We start from the raw sequence: 17,855 nt of genomic DNA, 5'->3' as shown, positions 1-17,855 counted from the left end.
TTCTATTATCAAACCTATTCAAGACACACGGTCTGGTATGCCTTACATATGCGGATATTTGTAATAACACCATAGAAATTCAGTTTTTGGCTTTTTTATTCCATCATAATCATTGGAAATTCTCACTGAACTTTCAGAAATGTGATTTGTTCAAGTCCAGCGTGTGCATTTAAAGCAGGGGTGTCCAAACTTTTTCCACAGAGGGCCGCACACGGAAAAATTTAAGCATGCAGGGGCCGTTTTGATATTTTTGATTTTCAAACCATAGCAAAATATATGGATTTTTTTTTAATCCTTAAGGCTCCTGGGGAGCATAGAGGGTCTCAGTCACTAAAATGTTAAAAACAAGTGAAATTATTAATATTATTTTTTTATTTAATGCTTACAGTAAATCTCTTTATCAACTTGAGGTTGATATAAAGTAAAACAAATAAGGTTTTTTGCCTTTTCTGACAAAGATGACTTTGTTTTTTTATAGTAAAACTGAAATATGCAGTATATAAATAGAGAGATAGTACTTTATTGATTCCTTTAGAAGAGTTCCTTTTAGCAATTAAAGCCCTCAATGATCAATAATGCAGGACACCACTGATTTTAATTATTTAATATTTTTGAGTAATCACAGTGAAATGTTAAATAAAATCCTATTAAATATATTTGAGATCCGAAAGGTTCCCCACTCATAAAGTGATGCATTTTTATTAGTTTTTTTTTACTTTTAACACTTAAATTTCAAGATCAACTTCCGATATATCTGTCGATTTTAAGTTTGAACTATAATTTAGTTTGTTTTATGCACTTTGGTCAAAATTTTGATGTTTTTATATGGCAACCACACAACATATGCAATATTTTTTCCACATAAAACATTTTAAAGGCCTACTGAAACCCACTACTACCGACCACGCAGTCTGATAGTTTATATATCAATGATGAAATATTAACATTGCAACACATGCCAATACAGCCTTTTTAGTTTACTAAATTGCAATTTTAAATTTTCCAGGAGTTTTTTCTTGAAAATGTCGCGTAATGATGACATGTACGCTTGACATCACGGGCTGTTAGGAAGTATGAGCGCTGCACACACACACAGCTAAAAGTCGTCTGCTTTAACCCCATAATTACACAGTATTTTGGAGATCTGCGTTGCTGAATCTTTTGCAGTTTGTTAATAATGGAGAAGTCAAAGTAGAAAGATGGAGTTGGGAAGCTTTAGCCTTAAGCCACACAAACACACGGTGATTCCTTGTTTAAAATTCACGGTGGTGAAACTTTACTATGGATCAGAGCGCAGTCAAGCGAACATGGATCCCGACCGAATCTCAACCAGCAGGTTTCGGTGAGAAAATTGTGGTAAAAAGTCGCTTCTTACTGGAGATCAGCTGAGCTTGCCCTGTCCATAAAGCTACCGTCGACTTCCCTAAGACATTGGCATCAAGACACCCGTGGACACACACCTCCGACTATCAGGTACTGTTAAACTCACTAAAACACTAGCAACACAATAGAAAGATAAGGGATTCCCCAGAATTAACCTAGTAAATGTGTCTAAAAACATCGGAATCCGTCCCAATGCAATCGCGTTTTCTTTTTACTTTTTTTTTCTAGCTGTCGCTATCAATATCCTCAAACACACATCTTTTATCCTCGCTCAAATTAATGGGGAAATTGTCGTTTTCTCGGTCCGAATAGCTCTTTTTGTTGGAGGCTCCCATTAAAAACAATGTGACTATGTGAGGAGCCATCAACATGTCATGTCATCGTCTGTGAATTCCGGTAAAGGCAGGGCTTTTCTCTTAGCAACCGAAAGTTGCGAACTTTATTGTGGATGTTCTCTACAAAATCCTTTCAGCAAAAATATGGCAATATCGTGAAATGATCAAGTATGACACATAGAATGGACCTGCTATCCCTGTTTAAATAAGAAAATCTCATTTCAGTAGGCCTTTATGTCACATGTGGGTCGCATTTTAATGCGGCATCGTTCCTCCAGTGCAAACATAGACACTCCGGACAACAACGTAAAGGTAAGGTGATTAAATAACAAAAACACTGGTGCAAAAACAGACGAAAAGAACAAAAGAAATGCGTGCCGAAACGCACAGAAGCTAATGCTAACATTAGCACAGGATCAGGGAAGAAGAAATCTAGAACAAATCAACGTAACAGTTGCTTACCGCAAACAAGGGACCAAGACCGACTGACGGGACAAGGCAGGCTTAAATAGGAAAGTAATGAACAAAAACAAGTGTGCGTCTGGAACCCGCAGCGGGTGAAATGAATACGTTACCATGGTGACCAAACTAACTCACAAGGTGCACAAACAAGGGGAGTCCAAACTAACAGAAAATAACTAAACTAAACATGATCCAGACCACGGATCATGACACTTTAAAGCAGGGGTAGGGAACCTATGGCTCTAGAGCCAGATGTGGCTCTTTTGATGACTGCATCTGGCTTTCAGATCAGTCTTAGCTGTTATTGCGTAACACGATAAGTCAGTGTTTTTCAACCTTTTTTGAGCCAAAACACTTTTTTTTCATAGAAAAAATTCTGAGGCGCACCACCAGCAGAAAACATTAAAAAAAATTAAACTCAGTAGCCAATATTGACAAAAAAAAATTGTTCTCCAAATAACTCTTGTCTCTATGTAGGTGTACTGTCAAGCCGTAACTTATTTTGAGTTTTTTTGGTGTTTTCCTGTTTTGGTGGCTTTTCTTCTTTTGTTGGTATTTTCCTGTAGCAGTTTCATGTCCTCCTTGAATGCTATTCATCGCACCTGCTTTGTTTTTACAATCAAGACTATTTAAGTTGTGTGGACACCAGGGGCAGTTCTAGGCATGGTTATATGAGGGGGCAGTCAGAAATGTGAAGGGGGCATCATGTGTACACATCATGCTCCAGCACGTTTTTTTTCTCTGCTTATAGTAACGATGCTTTCTTCATTGAAATGGGTCTTTAGCTATGTGTCCAACCCCAACCTGGAGTAGTGGATTGCACTTTCAATGTTTAATGTTTATTTATATAGCCCCAAATCACAAATGTCTCAAAGGACTGCACAAATCATTACGACTACAACATCCTCGGAAGAACCCACAAAAGGGCAAGGAAAACTCACACCCAGTGGGCAGGGAGAATTCACATTCAGTGGGACGCCAGTGACAATGCTGACTATGAGAAACATTGGAGAGGACCTCAGATGTGGGCAACCCCCCCCCCTCTAGGGGACCGAAAGCAATGGATGTCGAGCGGGTCTAACATGATACTGTGAAAGTTCAATCCATAGTGGCTCCAAGACAGCAGTGAGAGTCCCGTCCACAGGAAACCATCTCAAGCGGATCAGCAGGCTTTGTCAGGCCTCTACCTTCAGACCTGTCCAACTTGGGTGTCCCACCTGAAGACTAAGCTCCTGCTGGTATAGCTCTTACAGTCACTGAGGCCCCCTGACCACAATAAGGTGGCAATCCCTCAGGGGGGGAAACATTAACAGCGCTGCCATATTTCCGACAGGGGAAACAGAAGCAGGCGTCTCGCACCACAGAATACTCTAGCCATGGTCGTGTGCGGTACCAGGCAGGATTGAATGATCTTAATGTTGTAGCAAATGCACGCTTTGGGTAGCCACCCAGTATTGGCTGAGATGGTGCGTTGCCATTTAAGTCACTGGGTAGCTGAGCAGGCTGATTTGGGGGAGCGCTTGTTGGGGGGACGGAGGGAGCTGGTGCAGGAGAAGCAGTGGTTGCTGGTGCTAAAGGTGCAGTATTGCTAGCTGCTGTCCCTGATGTACTAGCAGTAGCATCATTGCTACTACATGCAGGAGCAGGACTAGACTTTTGAAATGCTCTGAAAAATGGATGCATTACAGAGCATTAACTTTCTCTTTGTGAGTTACTGGAAGCTGGAGCAGAAAATAAGTAAGCTTGAACAACAACAGAAAAAACCTGCTGTGATTACATGTCTTGGTTGACAAGACTCTGCAGCATCGTGTGGACATCGGGGGCGGTACCTCTGGATTGGCAGACCGGGGTGGTGGTTCCTCTCTTTAAGAAGGGGGACCGGAGGGTGTGTTCCAACTATCGTGGGATCACACTCCTCAGCCTTCCCGGTAAGGTTTATTCAGGTGTACTGGAGAGGAGGCTACGCCGGATAGTCGAACCTCGGATTCAGGAGGAACAGTGTGGTTTTCGTCCTGGTCGTGGAACTGTGGACCAGCTCTATACTCTCGGCAGGGTTCTTGAGGGTGCATGGGAGTTTGCCCAACCAGTCCAGATGTGCTTTGTGGACTTGGAGAAGGCATTCGACCGTGTCCCTCGGGAAGTCCTGTGGGGAGTGCTCAGAGAGTATGGGGTATCGGACTGTCTTATTGTGGCGGTTCGCTCCCTGTATGATCAGTGCCAGAGCTTGGTCCGCATTGCCGGCAGTAAGTCGAACACATTTCCAGTGAGGGTTGGACTCTGCCAAGGCTGTCCTTTGTCACCGATTCTGTTCATAACTTTTATGGACAGAATTTCTAGGCGCAGTCAAGGCATTGAGGGGATCCGGTTTGGTGGCCGCAGGATTAGGTCTCTGCTTTTTGCAGATTATGTGGTCCTGATGGCTTCATCTGACCGGGATCTTCAGCTCTCGCTGGATCGGTTCGCAGCCGAGTGTGAAGCGACCGGAATGAGAATCAGCACCTCCAAGTCCGAGTCCATGGTTCTCGCCCGGAAAAGGGTGGAATGCCATCTCCGGGTTGGTGAGGAGACCCTGCCCCAAGTGGAGGAGTTCAAGTAACTAGGAGTCTTGTTCACGAGTGGGGGAAGAGTGGATCGTGAGATCGACAGGCGGATCGGTGCGGCGTCTTCAGTAATGCGCACGTTGTACCGATCCATTGTGGTAAAGAAGGAGCTGAGCCGGAAGGCAAAGCTCTCAATTTACCGGTCGATCTATGTTCCCATCCTCACCTATGGTCATGAGCTTTGGGTCATGACCGAAAGGATAAGATCACGGGTACAAGCGGCCGAAATGAGTTTCCTCAGCCGGGTGGCGGGGCTCTCCCTTAGAGATAGGGTGAGAAGCTCTGCCATCCGGGAGGAGCTCAAAGTAAAGCCGCTGCTCCTCCACATCGAGAGGAGCCAGATGAGGTGGTTCGGGCATCTGGTTAGGATGCCACCCGAACGCCTCCCTAGGGAGGTGTTTAGGGCACGTCCAACCGGTAGGAGGCCACGGGGAAGACCCAGGACACGTTGGGAAGACTGTCTCCCGGCTGGCCTGGGAACGCCTCGGGATCCCCCGGGAAGAGCTAGACGAAGTGGCTGGGGAGAGGGAAGTCTGGCCTTCCCTACTTAGGCTGTTGCCCCCGCGACCCGACCTCGGATAAGCGGAAGATGATGGATGGATGGATTACATGAAGAAAACAACAACAGTACAGGACTACAGCCCGGGGCGGGGCTTTACGTAGGGGTCTGTCAGACACAGGTCACTTGTCTTCAGTTTGTCACATGCAGTGGACGTGGGCACTCATCTGGGCACAAAATTCATTCACTCCAATGTATGTGTGTTGCCCACTTGCTTGTAAATTGATGAAAACGGCAGTGTTTTTGTTTTTAGGTGTCTTGGTCGTATCAAATGAAACTTATAATTTGTTTATTACAAAATGTAGATTGAAACATTAAAGGTTGACTATGTAGAATTACAAGAAAAACAACAGAAAAAGAATTCCAGCAGTCGATTGCCAGACCGTTGCTAAGTAAAACGGGCCGTTGCTAGGGACTCCGCTCTGAACAGAGGACAGCAGAGGAGGACTGCTAAGCAGGATATATACCTCATGTTTCATTTTTACCGTCATTAACAGCATAACAAAAGACTTGTAGCTTGTTACAGGGACAGTGGAGGCTCTCTGCCTTCCAAACCACTGCTGCTCAGAGCCTCCGCTGTCACTGCTCTCGTCAAGTTGTAAAAAAAAAAAAAAAAAAAAAAGGAACTCCGTAGCACCGAAAGTCCGCGACGATAAACGTGTTTATGACGGATAAACCACACAAGTACACCCATCCTAACAAGTATATGATAAATGTAGACAACTTTTCCTTTTCTTTTACTTTCATACTGCAACAGTGATTGGATGTTTACTGAGGGCTGAGGGGTGTGTGCGGGTGTGTGTCTGCTGCGCAGCCTGTGGAATGTTGAATACACGCACAGCGGAGGGAGGGATGAGAGGGAAGCCGACACTACTATATCGTGTGTGTCCCTTTTTCGGCGGATTTTTCCGCTAGTGCAGATAATTTTGTCAACTTGTAATGTAGTAATTTATTGAGTTTATTAAAATGTGCTTTCTCAAATTTTGATTTGAGGGGGCAAGACATTTATCTAAGGCTGGCTTTGCCCCCTCTTGCCCCTGCGTAGAGCCGGCCATGGCGGACACACTCCTTCTTTGTGTGAACATTGTTGATTGTCATGCCATGTACGGATGTACTTTGTGGATGCCGTCCGCTCCGCACACTGTAAGTCTTTGCTGTCGTCCAGCATTCTGTTTTTGTTTACTTTGCAGCCAGTTCAGTTTTAGTTTTGTTTTGCTTCAATACCTTTTCTTAGCGGCACCCGCCTTTTGTTTATTTTTAGTTTAAGTGTTTGATACCTTTTTACCTACATGCTGCCTCCCGCATATTGTGATCACGACATACCATGTTCTCGACATCTACAAAAGCAATTAGCTACCTGCTGCCACCTACTGATATGGAATAGTATTACACGCTTACTCTGCCGAGCTCTAGACAGCACAGACACTCAATAACAGCACATTTTGGAATTATAGTTACAGGTTTGCAAAAAATATTGTCAACCCAATTAGGTGAAATTACATAATCTCTCCCACGACACACCAGACTGTAGTGTGCCGCGGCACAGTGGTTGAAAAACACAGCGATAAGTAATGAATAATTCCACTGGTAATCACAGTGTTAAAAATAACGTTCAAAATGTAAAACATTCTCATGCATTTTAATCCATCCATCCGTTTTCTACCGTTCCTGTTCAAGAAGTCGCATTAATGGTAAGAACTATTTTATTCATTAGCTTCAGAATAATAATGTTATTAAAAAGAACAAGATACTTATTATATTCTTAAAATGTTGGTCTTACTTAAAAATGCACACATTTATTTGTATTCAGTGTTAAACATTATTATATGGCTCTCTCGGAAATACATTTTAAATTATTTAGCTTTCAAGGCTCTCTCATTCAAAAAGGTTCCCGACTACTGCTTTAAAGTGATAATTTTTAGTAATAATTCATTATAACAGATTTCTTTGTCCTTTTTATAATTTTTTTTTGAGCAATGGAAAAAAAAGAAAATAAAGACAAAAGGGTAAAAAAAAAAATGCCTGCATGGCAGCTTTGTATCGCCATTGTCACCTTTTCTCATTAGATTTCACCTCATTCCACTTTTTTTAAAATGTTTTTTTTTTAATTTTTGCAATACTATCAATTTTGCAATTTTTGCAGAATTAGCTGGGGGCCGCACTTTGGACACGCCTGATTTAAAGACGTAGTTTTTTTCTGTTCTGACAGTCAGGTCTAATTTTTTGCTTACTCATTTCTCCATCCCAGCTCTGTTTGAGGTCATACTGGCCGGCAGGGACTGCTTGATGGCCGGAGACTCCTGTTCGAGCGACGACAGCTGCAGTCCGCGCCTTCGCACGCTTCGCCAGTGCGTGGCGGGCAATGGCAGTATGAAGCTGGGCCCTGGCGCCAGGAGCCAGTGCGCCAACGCAGTGTCGGCCCTGCTGGCCAGCCCATTGCACGGCTGCCAGTGCAAAAGGGGCATGAAAAAGGAGAAGAACTGCCTAAGCATCTACTGGAGCCTTCACCAGTCCGCCATTCATGGTCAGTCTTTGATGGATAAGGTTACAAGTCATTCGGCAAAACAGCTTCCAACCACCTGTGTCCCCCTTTCCTGTGTCAGGCCTCAACTTGGTGGAGAGTTATCCCTACGAGACGGTGCAGAGGGATTACGACTACGTCCGCTTGGCCTCCATCACAGCAGGCAAGTCGGTTGACCTTCATTAACTTTCATGTTTTTACTATTGTAGCCTTTGGGGCGCGGTTTGATGTTTCCTGGCAGCTGGCCCGAGGCAAAGACAAGTGCTTTTTGTTCGGAAGGCAGCTACACAAGAGTCGTCATTGATCTGAACAGAATTCCTGAATCCAAAATGATATCTTTGTCAAACAGTTGCTCACAAATGGTTTGAAACGCCGAGATGAATAAAAATGTAGATTTTTAACTTTGGAATTGTTGAAATAGAACTTGAATGGCTATGGTGCTACAAATAATTGTTCGAGACAAATCCCAAGTGCTCATTTCGTGCCTTCACAGCAAACAAAACTACATTTAAAGGCCTGCTACTACCAACCACGCAGTCTGATAGTTTATATATCAATGATGAAATATTAACATTGCAACACATGCCAATACGGCCGGTTCAGTTTACTAAATTGCAATTCTAAATTTCGCGCGGAAGTATCATGCTAAAACGTTGCTTTTCATCACATAATTCCACAGTATTATGGACATCTGTGTCGCTGAATCTTCTGCAATTTGTTCAATGAATAATGGAGACGTCAAAGAAGAAAGCCGTAGGTGGGAAGCGGAGTATTGCGGCCGCCTTTGCAAAACACAAACACAGCCGGTGTTTCATTGTTTACATTCCTGAAAGATGACAGTCAAGCTTTACTATGGAACAGAGATGTCGAGCGTTTCTTGTTGAAAACGTCGCAGAATGATGACGTGTGTTTGTGACGTCTCGGGTTGTAGCGGACATATTAGCCCAGTACCACTTACAGCTAAAAGTTGTCTGTTTTCATCGCATAATTACACAGTAATTTGGACATCTGTGTTGCTGAAGCTTTTGCAATTTGTTCAATTAATAATGGAGACCATAAAGAAGAATGCTGTTGGTGGAAAGCGGTGGATTGCAGCTGTCTTTAGCAACCGAAACACAGCCGGTGTTTCTTTGTTCGTTGTGAAGCTTTAACACAGAGCGGTGAAGCGAACATGTTTCTCTAAGTCAACCAGCCAGTTTTTGGATGGGAAAATTGTGATATTAAGTCGGCTCTTACCGGAGACTTGAGTGGATTATGCGACCTCCTCCTGTAGCTGTCAAAAAGGCAGCTGTGATCTTGAATTGGCTTCTCTCAGAGACACTGCTGTTCACCGCAGCCCTCCGACTTTCAGGTATGACTTTATAATCTCACTAAAACACTTTTAACACAATAAGTAGATAAGGGATTTTCCAGAATTATCCTATTAAATGTGTCTAATAACATCTGAATCGCTCACACTGCCGTCGCCTTTTTTTTTTAAGTGCTTCACTCTAACTTTCCTCATCCACAAATTTTTCATCCTCCCTCAAATTAATGGGGAACTCATCAGTTTCTCGGTCCGAATCGCACTTGCTGCTGGTGGCTATGATTATAAACAATGTGAGGATGTGAGGAGCCCTACAACCCGTGACGTCACGCGCACATCGTCTGCTACTTCCGGTACAGGCAAGGCTTTTTTATTAGCGACCAAAAGTTGCGAACTTTATCGTCGATGTTCTTTACTAAATCCTTTTAGCAAAAATAGGGCAATATCGAGAAATGATCAAGTATGACACATAGAATGGACCTGCTATCCCTGTTTAAATAAGAAAATCTCATTTCAGTAGGCCTTTAAAAACTAAAATAGGCAATTCCTGTAGGAATTGTGTGTGAATGCTCCAATGCTGAAGTTGAACTGAAATGCTGACAGAATGTAGTATGAATGTATGAATAGTTTAAATGTTGGAGTGGTTTGAATGTTGAAGAAATGACGCTGAACTGAAGTGACTTATATTTATATAGCGCTTTTCTCTAGTGACTCAAAGCGCTTTTACATAGTGAAACCCAAAATCTAAGTTACATATTTTTTTTAGCCAGTGTGGGTGACACAGAGCAGGTGGGTAAAGTGTCTTGCCCAAGGACACAACGGCAGTGACTAGGACGGCAGAAACTGGGATTGAACCTGATACCAACTGAGCTATACCGGCCCAAAACTAACTGAATTGCTAATGGAATGTAGGATGAATGTAGAAATGGTTTGAAAGTTGAACTTGTTTAAACGCTGAAATGGTCTGAATGTTGGAATAGTTTCAATGTTGAAGAGTTTGAATTTCCAGGAAAACCGGAATTTGGTTTGGAATTTAGGATTAGTTGGAATGTCCAGGAGGAGTGGAATGTTTTAATGGAATGTTTTAATGTTGTAATGGTTCTAATTGGTTGAAAAATGTGGGAATTGTGCAACTTGGAAAAATGTCCCATTCATTTCAATGGGAACTTCCTGGAAATTTGGGGAAATTTATGAAAAGCAGGATTTTTTTTAAAAATTATTAGAAGCATGTACTTTCTGAATGAGCTGAACTGGTTGGTGTGGGAATTGTTTAAATCGGGCAAGAAATGTTGAAGTAGTAAATGGTATAAGGGAATTTAGGGAAAATCTGTAATTTTTTGGGGGAAAAATGGTAAAAAACCTGAATGTTTGGATTGATTTGAAATGGTTGGTGTTGAAATTTTTCAAATCGGTCTAGAAACGTGAAGTAGTAACATGTTGAAGTGTGAAATGGTGTAACGAAATTCCTGGAATCTTCGGAAAAACGGTAATTTTTCCAATTAAAAAAAAAAAAAAAAAATGTCTGTCCTAATTAAGAAGATTTTTTGGGCAGTGAAATGGTTGAAGTGGGTTGAACAATCTGGAAGGAGTTGTCGCCAGAAAAAAGGGTGCAAATAGGGCTTTGGAAAACAAGGATTTTTGGAAAATCCTGGAATTTTTTGAACTTGGAAAAATGGTAGTTTGAGTTTCCAGAATGGTGGAAACAGTGGAAAAATGTTGAAGGTGGAATATTATGAATAGGTTGAAAAATGTGCAAAGGGTGGAAGCTTGAAAAATGGCCAATTCACTTTGAATAGGAAAAATGTGCCGTAAAACCTGGAATTCTGGGAATTTGTCAAGGGAAAGCCAGTAATTCCCGAATAGGTTAAACAGTTTGAAGTTGGAACTGTTTGAATCAGGTGAAAAATGTGGAAGGTATGGACTGGACTCTCACTATTATGTTAGATCCACTATGGACTGGACTCTCACTATTATGTTAGATCCACTATGGACTGGACTCTCACTATTGTGTTAGATCCACTATGGACTGGACTTTCAAAGTATTATGTTAGATCCACTATGGACTGGACTTTCACAGTATTATGTTAGATCCACTATGGACTAGACTTTCACAATATTATGTTAGATCCACTATGGACTAGACTTTCACAATATTATGTTAGATCCACTATGTACTGGACTCTTACTATTATGTTGGATCCACTATGTACTGGACTCTCACTATTATGTTGGATCCACTATGAACTGGACTCTCACTATTATGTTGGATCCACTATGGACTGGACTCTCACTATTATGTTGGATCCACTATGGACTGGACTCTCACACTATTATGTTAGATCCACAATGGACTGGACTCTTAAACAATTATGTTAGATCCACTATGGACTGGACTTTAACAATATTATGTTAGATCCGCTATGGACTGGACTCTCACTATTATGTTAGATCCACTATGGACTGGACTTTCACAGTATTATGTTAGATCCACTATGGACTGGACTTTCACAGTATTATGTTAGATCCACTATGGACTAGACTTTCACAATATTATGTTAGATCCACTATGGACTAGACTTTCACAATATTATGTTAGATCCACTATGTACTGGACTCTTACTATTATGTTGGATCCACTATGGACTGGACTCTCACTATTATGTTAGATCCATTATGTACTGGACTCTCACTATTATGTTGGATCCACTATGAACTGGACTCTCACTATTATGTTGGATCCACTATGGACTGGACTCTCACTATTATGTTAGATCCACTATGGACTGGACTCTCACACTATTATGTTAGATCCACAATGGACTGGACTCTTACACAATTATGTTAGATCCACTATGGACTGGACTTTAACAATATTATGTTAGATCCGCTATGGACTGGACTCTCACTATTATGTTCAATCCACTATGGACTGGACTCTCACTATTATGTTAGATCCACTATGGACTGGACTCTCACTATTATGTTAGATCCACTATGGACTAGACTTTCACAATATTATGTTAGATCCACTATGGACTAGACTTTCACAATATTATGTTAGATCCACTATGTACTGGACTCTTACTATTATGTTGGATCCACTATGGACTGGACTCTCACTATTATGTTAGATCCATTATGTACTGGACTCTCACTATTATGTTGGATCCACTATGAACTGGACTCTCACTATTATGTTGGATCCACTATGGACTGGACTCTCACTATTATGTTAGATCCACTATGGACTGGACTCTCACACTATTATGTTAGATCCACAATGGACTGGACTCTTACACAATTATGTTAGATCCACTATGGACTGGACTTTAACAATATTATGTTAGATCCGCTATGGACTGGACCCTCACTATTATGTTCAATCCACTATGGACTGGACTCTCACTATTATGTTAGATCCACTATGGACTGGACTCTCACTATTATGTTAGATCCACTATGGACTGGACAGTCACTGTTATGTTGGATCCACTATGGACTAGACTCACACTATTATGTTAGATCCACTATGGACTGGACTTTAACAATATTACGTTAGATCCACTGTGGACTGGACTCTCACTATTATGTTGGATCCACTATGGACCGGACTCTCACTATTATGTTAGATCCACTATGGACTGGACTCTCACTATTATATTAGATCCACTATGGACTGGACTTTAACAATATTATGTTAGATCCGCTATGGACTGGACTCTCACTATTATGTTCGATCCACTATGGACTGGACTCTCACTATTATGTTCAATCCACTATGGACTGGACAGTCACTATTATGTTAGATCCACTATGGACTGGACTCTCACTATTATGTTAGATCAACTATGTACTGGACTCTCACTATTTTGTTAGATCCCCTATGGACTGGACTCTCACAATATTAGGTTAGACCCACTATGGACTGGACTCTCACAATATTATGTTAGACCCACTTAACGTCCATTGCATCCGGTCTCCCCTAGAGGGGGAAAGGGACTGGGTCACCCACATCTGCAGTCCTGTCCAAGGTTTCTTATAGTCATTCTCATTGACATCCCATTGGGTTGTGAGTTTTTCCTTGCCCCTATGTGGGCTCTGAACCGAGGGTGTCGTTGTGGCTTGTGCCGTCCTTTGAGACACTTGTGATTTAAGGCTATATAAATAAACATTGGTTGATTGATTGATTGAGGCAGAGCGAGCCAAAATTTGGAGAAGAACAAGAATAAGTTGAAGTCGAATAATAAACACATTAATTTTTGTGTAGAAAACTATATAATTTCAACATTTCACAAATCTTCAGGAGAGAAAGTATCTTCACAAACAGCCTTGTTTCTGTCTTCAGACTCAGACGTCGGCATATCAACGGTGAACCGCTGTCTCGACGCAGCCAAGGCTTGCAACGTGGACGACCTGTGCCAGAAGTTCCGCACGGACTACGTCTCGGCCTGCATCAGACCCACCGCTAAATCCGGCCTATGCAACCGGGCCAAATGCAACAAGGCCCTGCGCAGGTTCTTTGACCGCGTCCCGGCCGACTACACCCACGAGCTCCTCTTTTGCCCCTGCACGGACACGGCCTGCGCGGAACGACGACGGCAGACCGTCGTGCCCAGCTGCTCATACGAAAGCGCGGAGAAGCCCAGCTGTGTTACGCAGAGGAGGATCTGTGAGGCTGACTATGTCTGCAGGTTAGAAAAAAAAGCAACATTTTGACACATCCCGTTCCTCAATTCTTCACTCCGATCGTACCTTAATTTGGATCAGCACCACAGTTTTGGACTGGATTAGGACCATTCTTCCTAGGGTCATACTGAACACTCAAATCAGTTAACAATAGTTAGGTTAAGTTAGTGGTGAGGTCATTCGAGGTCATACAATGTCACCTCGATGTGACTCAGGCCCCTTCTACACTAAGCCGGATAAGGTTATCCAGGGTAAATCCCACCTAACCTTATCCGTGTCCACGCACAACAATGCCACCGTTTAAGACAGGGGTCACCAACCTTTTTGAAACCAAGAGCTACTTCTTGGGTACTGATTAATGCAAAGGGCTACCAGTTTGATACACACTTAAATAAATTGCCAGAAATAGCCAATTTGCTCAATTTACCTTTAATAAATAAATCTATATACAGTGGGGCAAAAAAGTATTTAGTCAGCCACCGATTGTGCAAGATCTCCAACTTAAAATGATGACAGAGGTCTGTAATTTTCATCATAGGTACACTTCAACTGTGAGAGACAGAATGTGAGAAAAAATCCAAGAATTCACATTGTAGGAATTTTAAAGAATTTATTTGTAAATTATGGTGGAAAATAAGTATTTGGTCAACCATTCAAAGCTCTCACTGATGGAAGGAGGTTTTGGCTCAAAATCTCACGATTCATGGCCCCATTCATTCTTTCCTTAACACGGATCAATCGTCCTGTCCCCTTAGCAGAAAAACAGCCCCAAACCATGATGTTTCCACAACCATGCTTCACAGTAGGTGTGGTGTTCTTGGGATGCAACTCAATATTCTTTTTCCTCCAAACACGACGAGTTGAGTTTATACCAAAATGGATACATGGATGATACAGCAGAGGATTGGGAGAATGTCATGTGGTCAGATGAAACCAAAATAGAACTATTTGGTATAAACTCAACTCGTCGTGTTTGGAGGAAGAAGAATACTGAGTTGCATCCCAAGAACACCACACCTCCTGTATATATAAATGAGAAATACTTGAAAAAAAATAAATATATATATATATATATATATACACATACATATTATAAAAATGAGAAATACTTCAAAATATATACACCCCGTGCCCCATCTCCCGAATTTGTAGGTCTCAAGGTTGGCAAGTATGAAAACAATGTCACTACAGCTTCGTCATTATACAGGTTACGGAACGGAAATAAAATATTGTTTGCTGTTTTTGAATGCATTTTTAAAGGATTGCTGCATTGCTCGCTACCAAAGAACGAGCTAATTTTTAGAAAGCAAAAAAAAAAACTAAACCTTCTGACTTCATGTCTTTCATAATTATTGTGAACAATAAGGGAAAATTCCTCCCCAAAAAAGTGCAGTTTCCCTTTAAACATGGTCAGTGCCTTACTGACCATGTGGCCCCCATGTGGTTGTGGCCCCGAACAACAGCATAGAGTGTTTACAGAAGTGAGACGGTTAAGGATTAATCCATCAGTGGCAGAGTCAGTGGGGAGGACCAGAGACAACATGCCAAAGCGCCTTTTCAAATGTGAACCAGAAGTCCAGTATTTATACTCATCACACTAATTGGGGTGGCTATTGTCGAGGCTTAAGACCGTCTGAAAGAAAATAAACAGCCATTCAGTCAACAAAATGACCCATTGTTTTTTTACCCTCCTCATCATTTGGCAAGAACACCCCTGAGAGCCTCTTGGAATAGCACATGAAATATTTACCACGGCGAAAGAGCCAGCTGGATCGGAGTTATCGCTCATTGCAATCTCTGGTGATGGTCATTATTTTTCCACGGCTCCATTACACTCAGAAGGTTTTACTAATCATTCCAAGGTCTGGGATTTAGGGTGAAATAATGTATATTAGTCTTTCTATCACATTTTAGTCCAGCTTGTCTTGAACATACAGTCGTGGTCAATAGTTTACATACATTTGTAAAGAACATAATGTCATGGCTGTATTGAGTTTCCAATAATTTCTACAACTCTTATTTTTTTGGGATAGAGTGATTGGAGCACATACTTGTTGGTCACAAAAAACATTCATGAATTTTGGTTCTTTTATGAATCAATTATGGGTCCACTGGAAATAGTATACAAAGTATACATACAGCAATGTTAATAATTGATTACATTAGATTAGATCAGGTGTGAGTCAAAAACAAGAAGAAGGTGAGACTAATGCGGGACTATAGCAAAAGAACAAACAGGAAGTCCCACCAGGAACTAAGGAAGTCAAACACCAACATAATAATGAATGCATGGATGAATGGTTTATTCTATGCCATGCCAACAAAACAAAAGAATGACATGAAATACAAAAGAAATATATATATATACATTATTTTTACACCTACATTGAAAACATTACATGTGGCTAATCCTTTGTAGATGTCAAGATTGGCTCAAAAGGGAGTGGGAAGAAGTAAACTTATTAGGTCCCACCCCTATACATATACAATATATATATATACACAATATATAATACAATAATATATATAATATAATTCAATTCAGTTGTTGCTGCATAGATGCTATATATTATCTATAAATAATACATTCAAATTCACACACACTTACATATATACGTATGTACACACACATATATACACAACACACACATATATACAATTTATATATATATATATATATATATATATATATATATATATATATATATACATATACATACACACACATTCACACAATCACATACATACACACATGCATATACCCAAAATACACACATATCCATCATACACACACACGCACACACACACACACCTATATAAATACTATATATATAATAGTATATATAATATACACTTTTGTCTAAACATTATTAACAGTTTTTGGTGCCTATGGGAACAAGCTTTCATTTTGACTGTGATATTAGAGGTTAATAGTGGATCCAAAACCAGAATAAGACATGATCCTTGTTCCATGTTCCTTGGCAAGTTTCACTGCAATAAGGCGCTTTTGGTAGCCATCCACAAGCTTTTGGCAAGCTTTTTGTGACGTTTGCTGGGCATTGTGAAGCGGGTGCATTCTTTCAAGATGCAGTTTGGGCTCGAACACAGCGTAAAGGTAAGAAAATCTAGATTTATTAAAACTTGAACAGACTAGGAAACAGAAAACTTGAACTAGGCAGAAAAGGCAAAACAAACAGAACTAGCATGGGAGCTAGAAGAAAACATAAGCAAAGCGTGGGAGTAGCAAAATACAGGTTTACTAGTAACGGGGATCAGGGTCGTCACTTGTTACGGGCAACAAAATCTAGGATGCGAGGACGAGTCAACTGAAAAGGCAGGCTTAAATACAGAACGTGATTACAAACAGGTGTGAGTCAAAACAAGAAGCAGGTGACACTAATGCATGACTATAGCAACACAACAAACAGGAAGTGCCACCAGGAACTAAGGCAGTCAAACACCAACAGAATACAATACAAAGACGGAACCAAAACCAGAATAAGACATGATCCTTGTTCCATGTTCCGTGGCAGGTTTCACTGCAATAAGGCGCTTTTAGCAGCCATCCACAAGCTTTTGGCAAGCTTCTTGTGACGTTTGCTGGGCATGGTGAAGCGGGTGCGTTCGTTCAAGATGCAGTTCGGGCTCGAACACAGCGTAAAGGTAAGAATATCTAGATTTATTAAAACTTGAACAGACTAGGAAACAGAAAACTTGCACTCGGCAGAAAAGGCAAAACAAACAGAACTAGCATGGGAGCTAGAAGAAAACATAAGCATAGCGTGGGAGCAAGCAAAATACAAAAAAAGGGTTCCACAAACGGGGATCAGCGTCATCACTTGTTACGGGCAACAAAAGCTAGGGTGTGAGGACGAGTCAACTGAAAAGGCAGGCTTAAATACAGAACGTGATTACAAACAGGTGTGAGTCAAAAACAAGAAGCAGGTGACACTAATGCGTGACTATAGCAACAGAACAAACAGGAAGTGCAACCAGGAACTAA

At 41.3% G+C, this 17,855-nt stretch overlaps 1 protein-coding gene across 1 annotated transcript in view; it reads left to right on the top strand.

Moving 5' to 3' along the window:
- The window catches only part of gfra4b (GDNF family receptor alpha 4b), a 165,223-nt gene that overhangs the window by 108,313 nt on the left and 39,055 nt on the right, over positions 1 to 17,855 (top strand). Inside the window, exons 2-4 of the mRNA XM_061891644.1 lie at positions 7,588 to 7,863; positions 7,943 to 8,023; positions 13,512 to 13,857. Of these exons, the coding sequence (XP_061747628.1) occupies positions 7,588 to 7,863; positions 7,943 to 8,023; positions 13,512 to 13,857 (703 nt within the window). The remainder of the gene's footprint in view (positions 1 to 7,587; positions 7,864 to 7,942; positions 8,024 to 13,511; positions 13,858 to 17,855) is intronic.

This window comes from Nerophis ophidion, linkage group LG29 (assembly GCF_033978795.1).
Source record: "Nerophis ophidion isolate RoL-2023_Sa linkage group LG29, RoL_Noph_v1.0, whole genome shotgun sequence".
Taxonomy (NCBI): domain Eukaryota; kingdom Metazoa; phylum Chordata; class Actinopteri; order Syngnathiformes; family Syngnathidae; genus Nerophis; species Nerophis ophidion.
The sequence above is the reverse complement of the archived record's forward strand: the minus strand, read 5'-3'. Positions and strand labels throughout refer to the sequence as shown.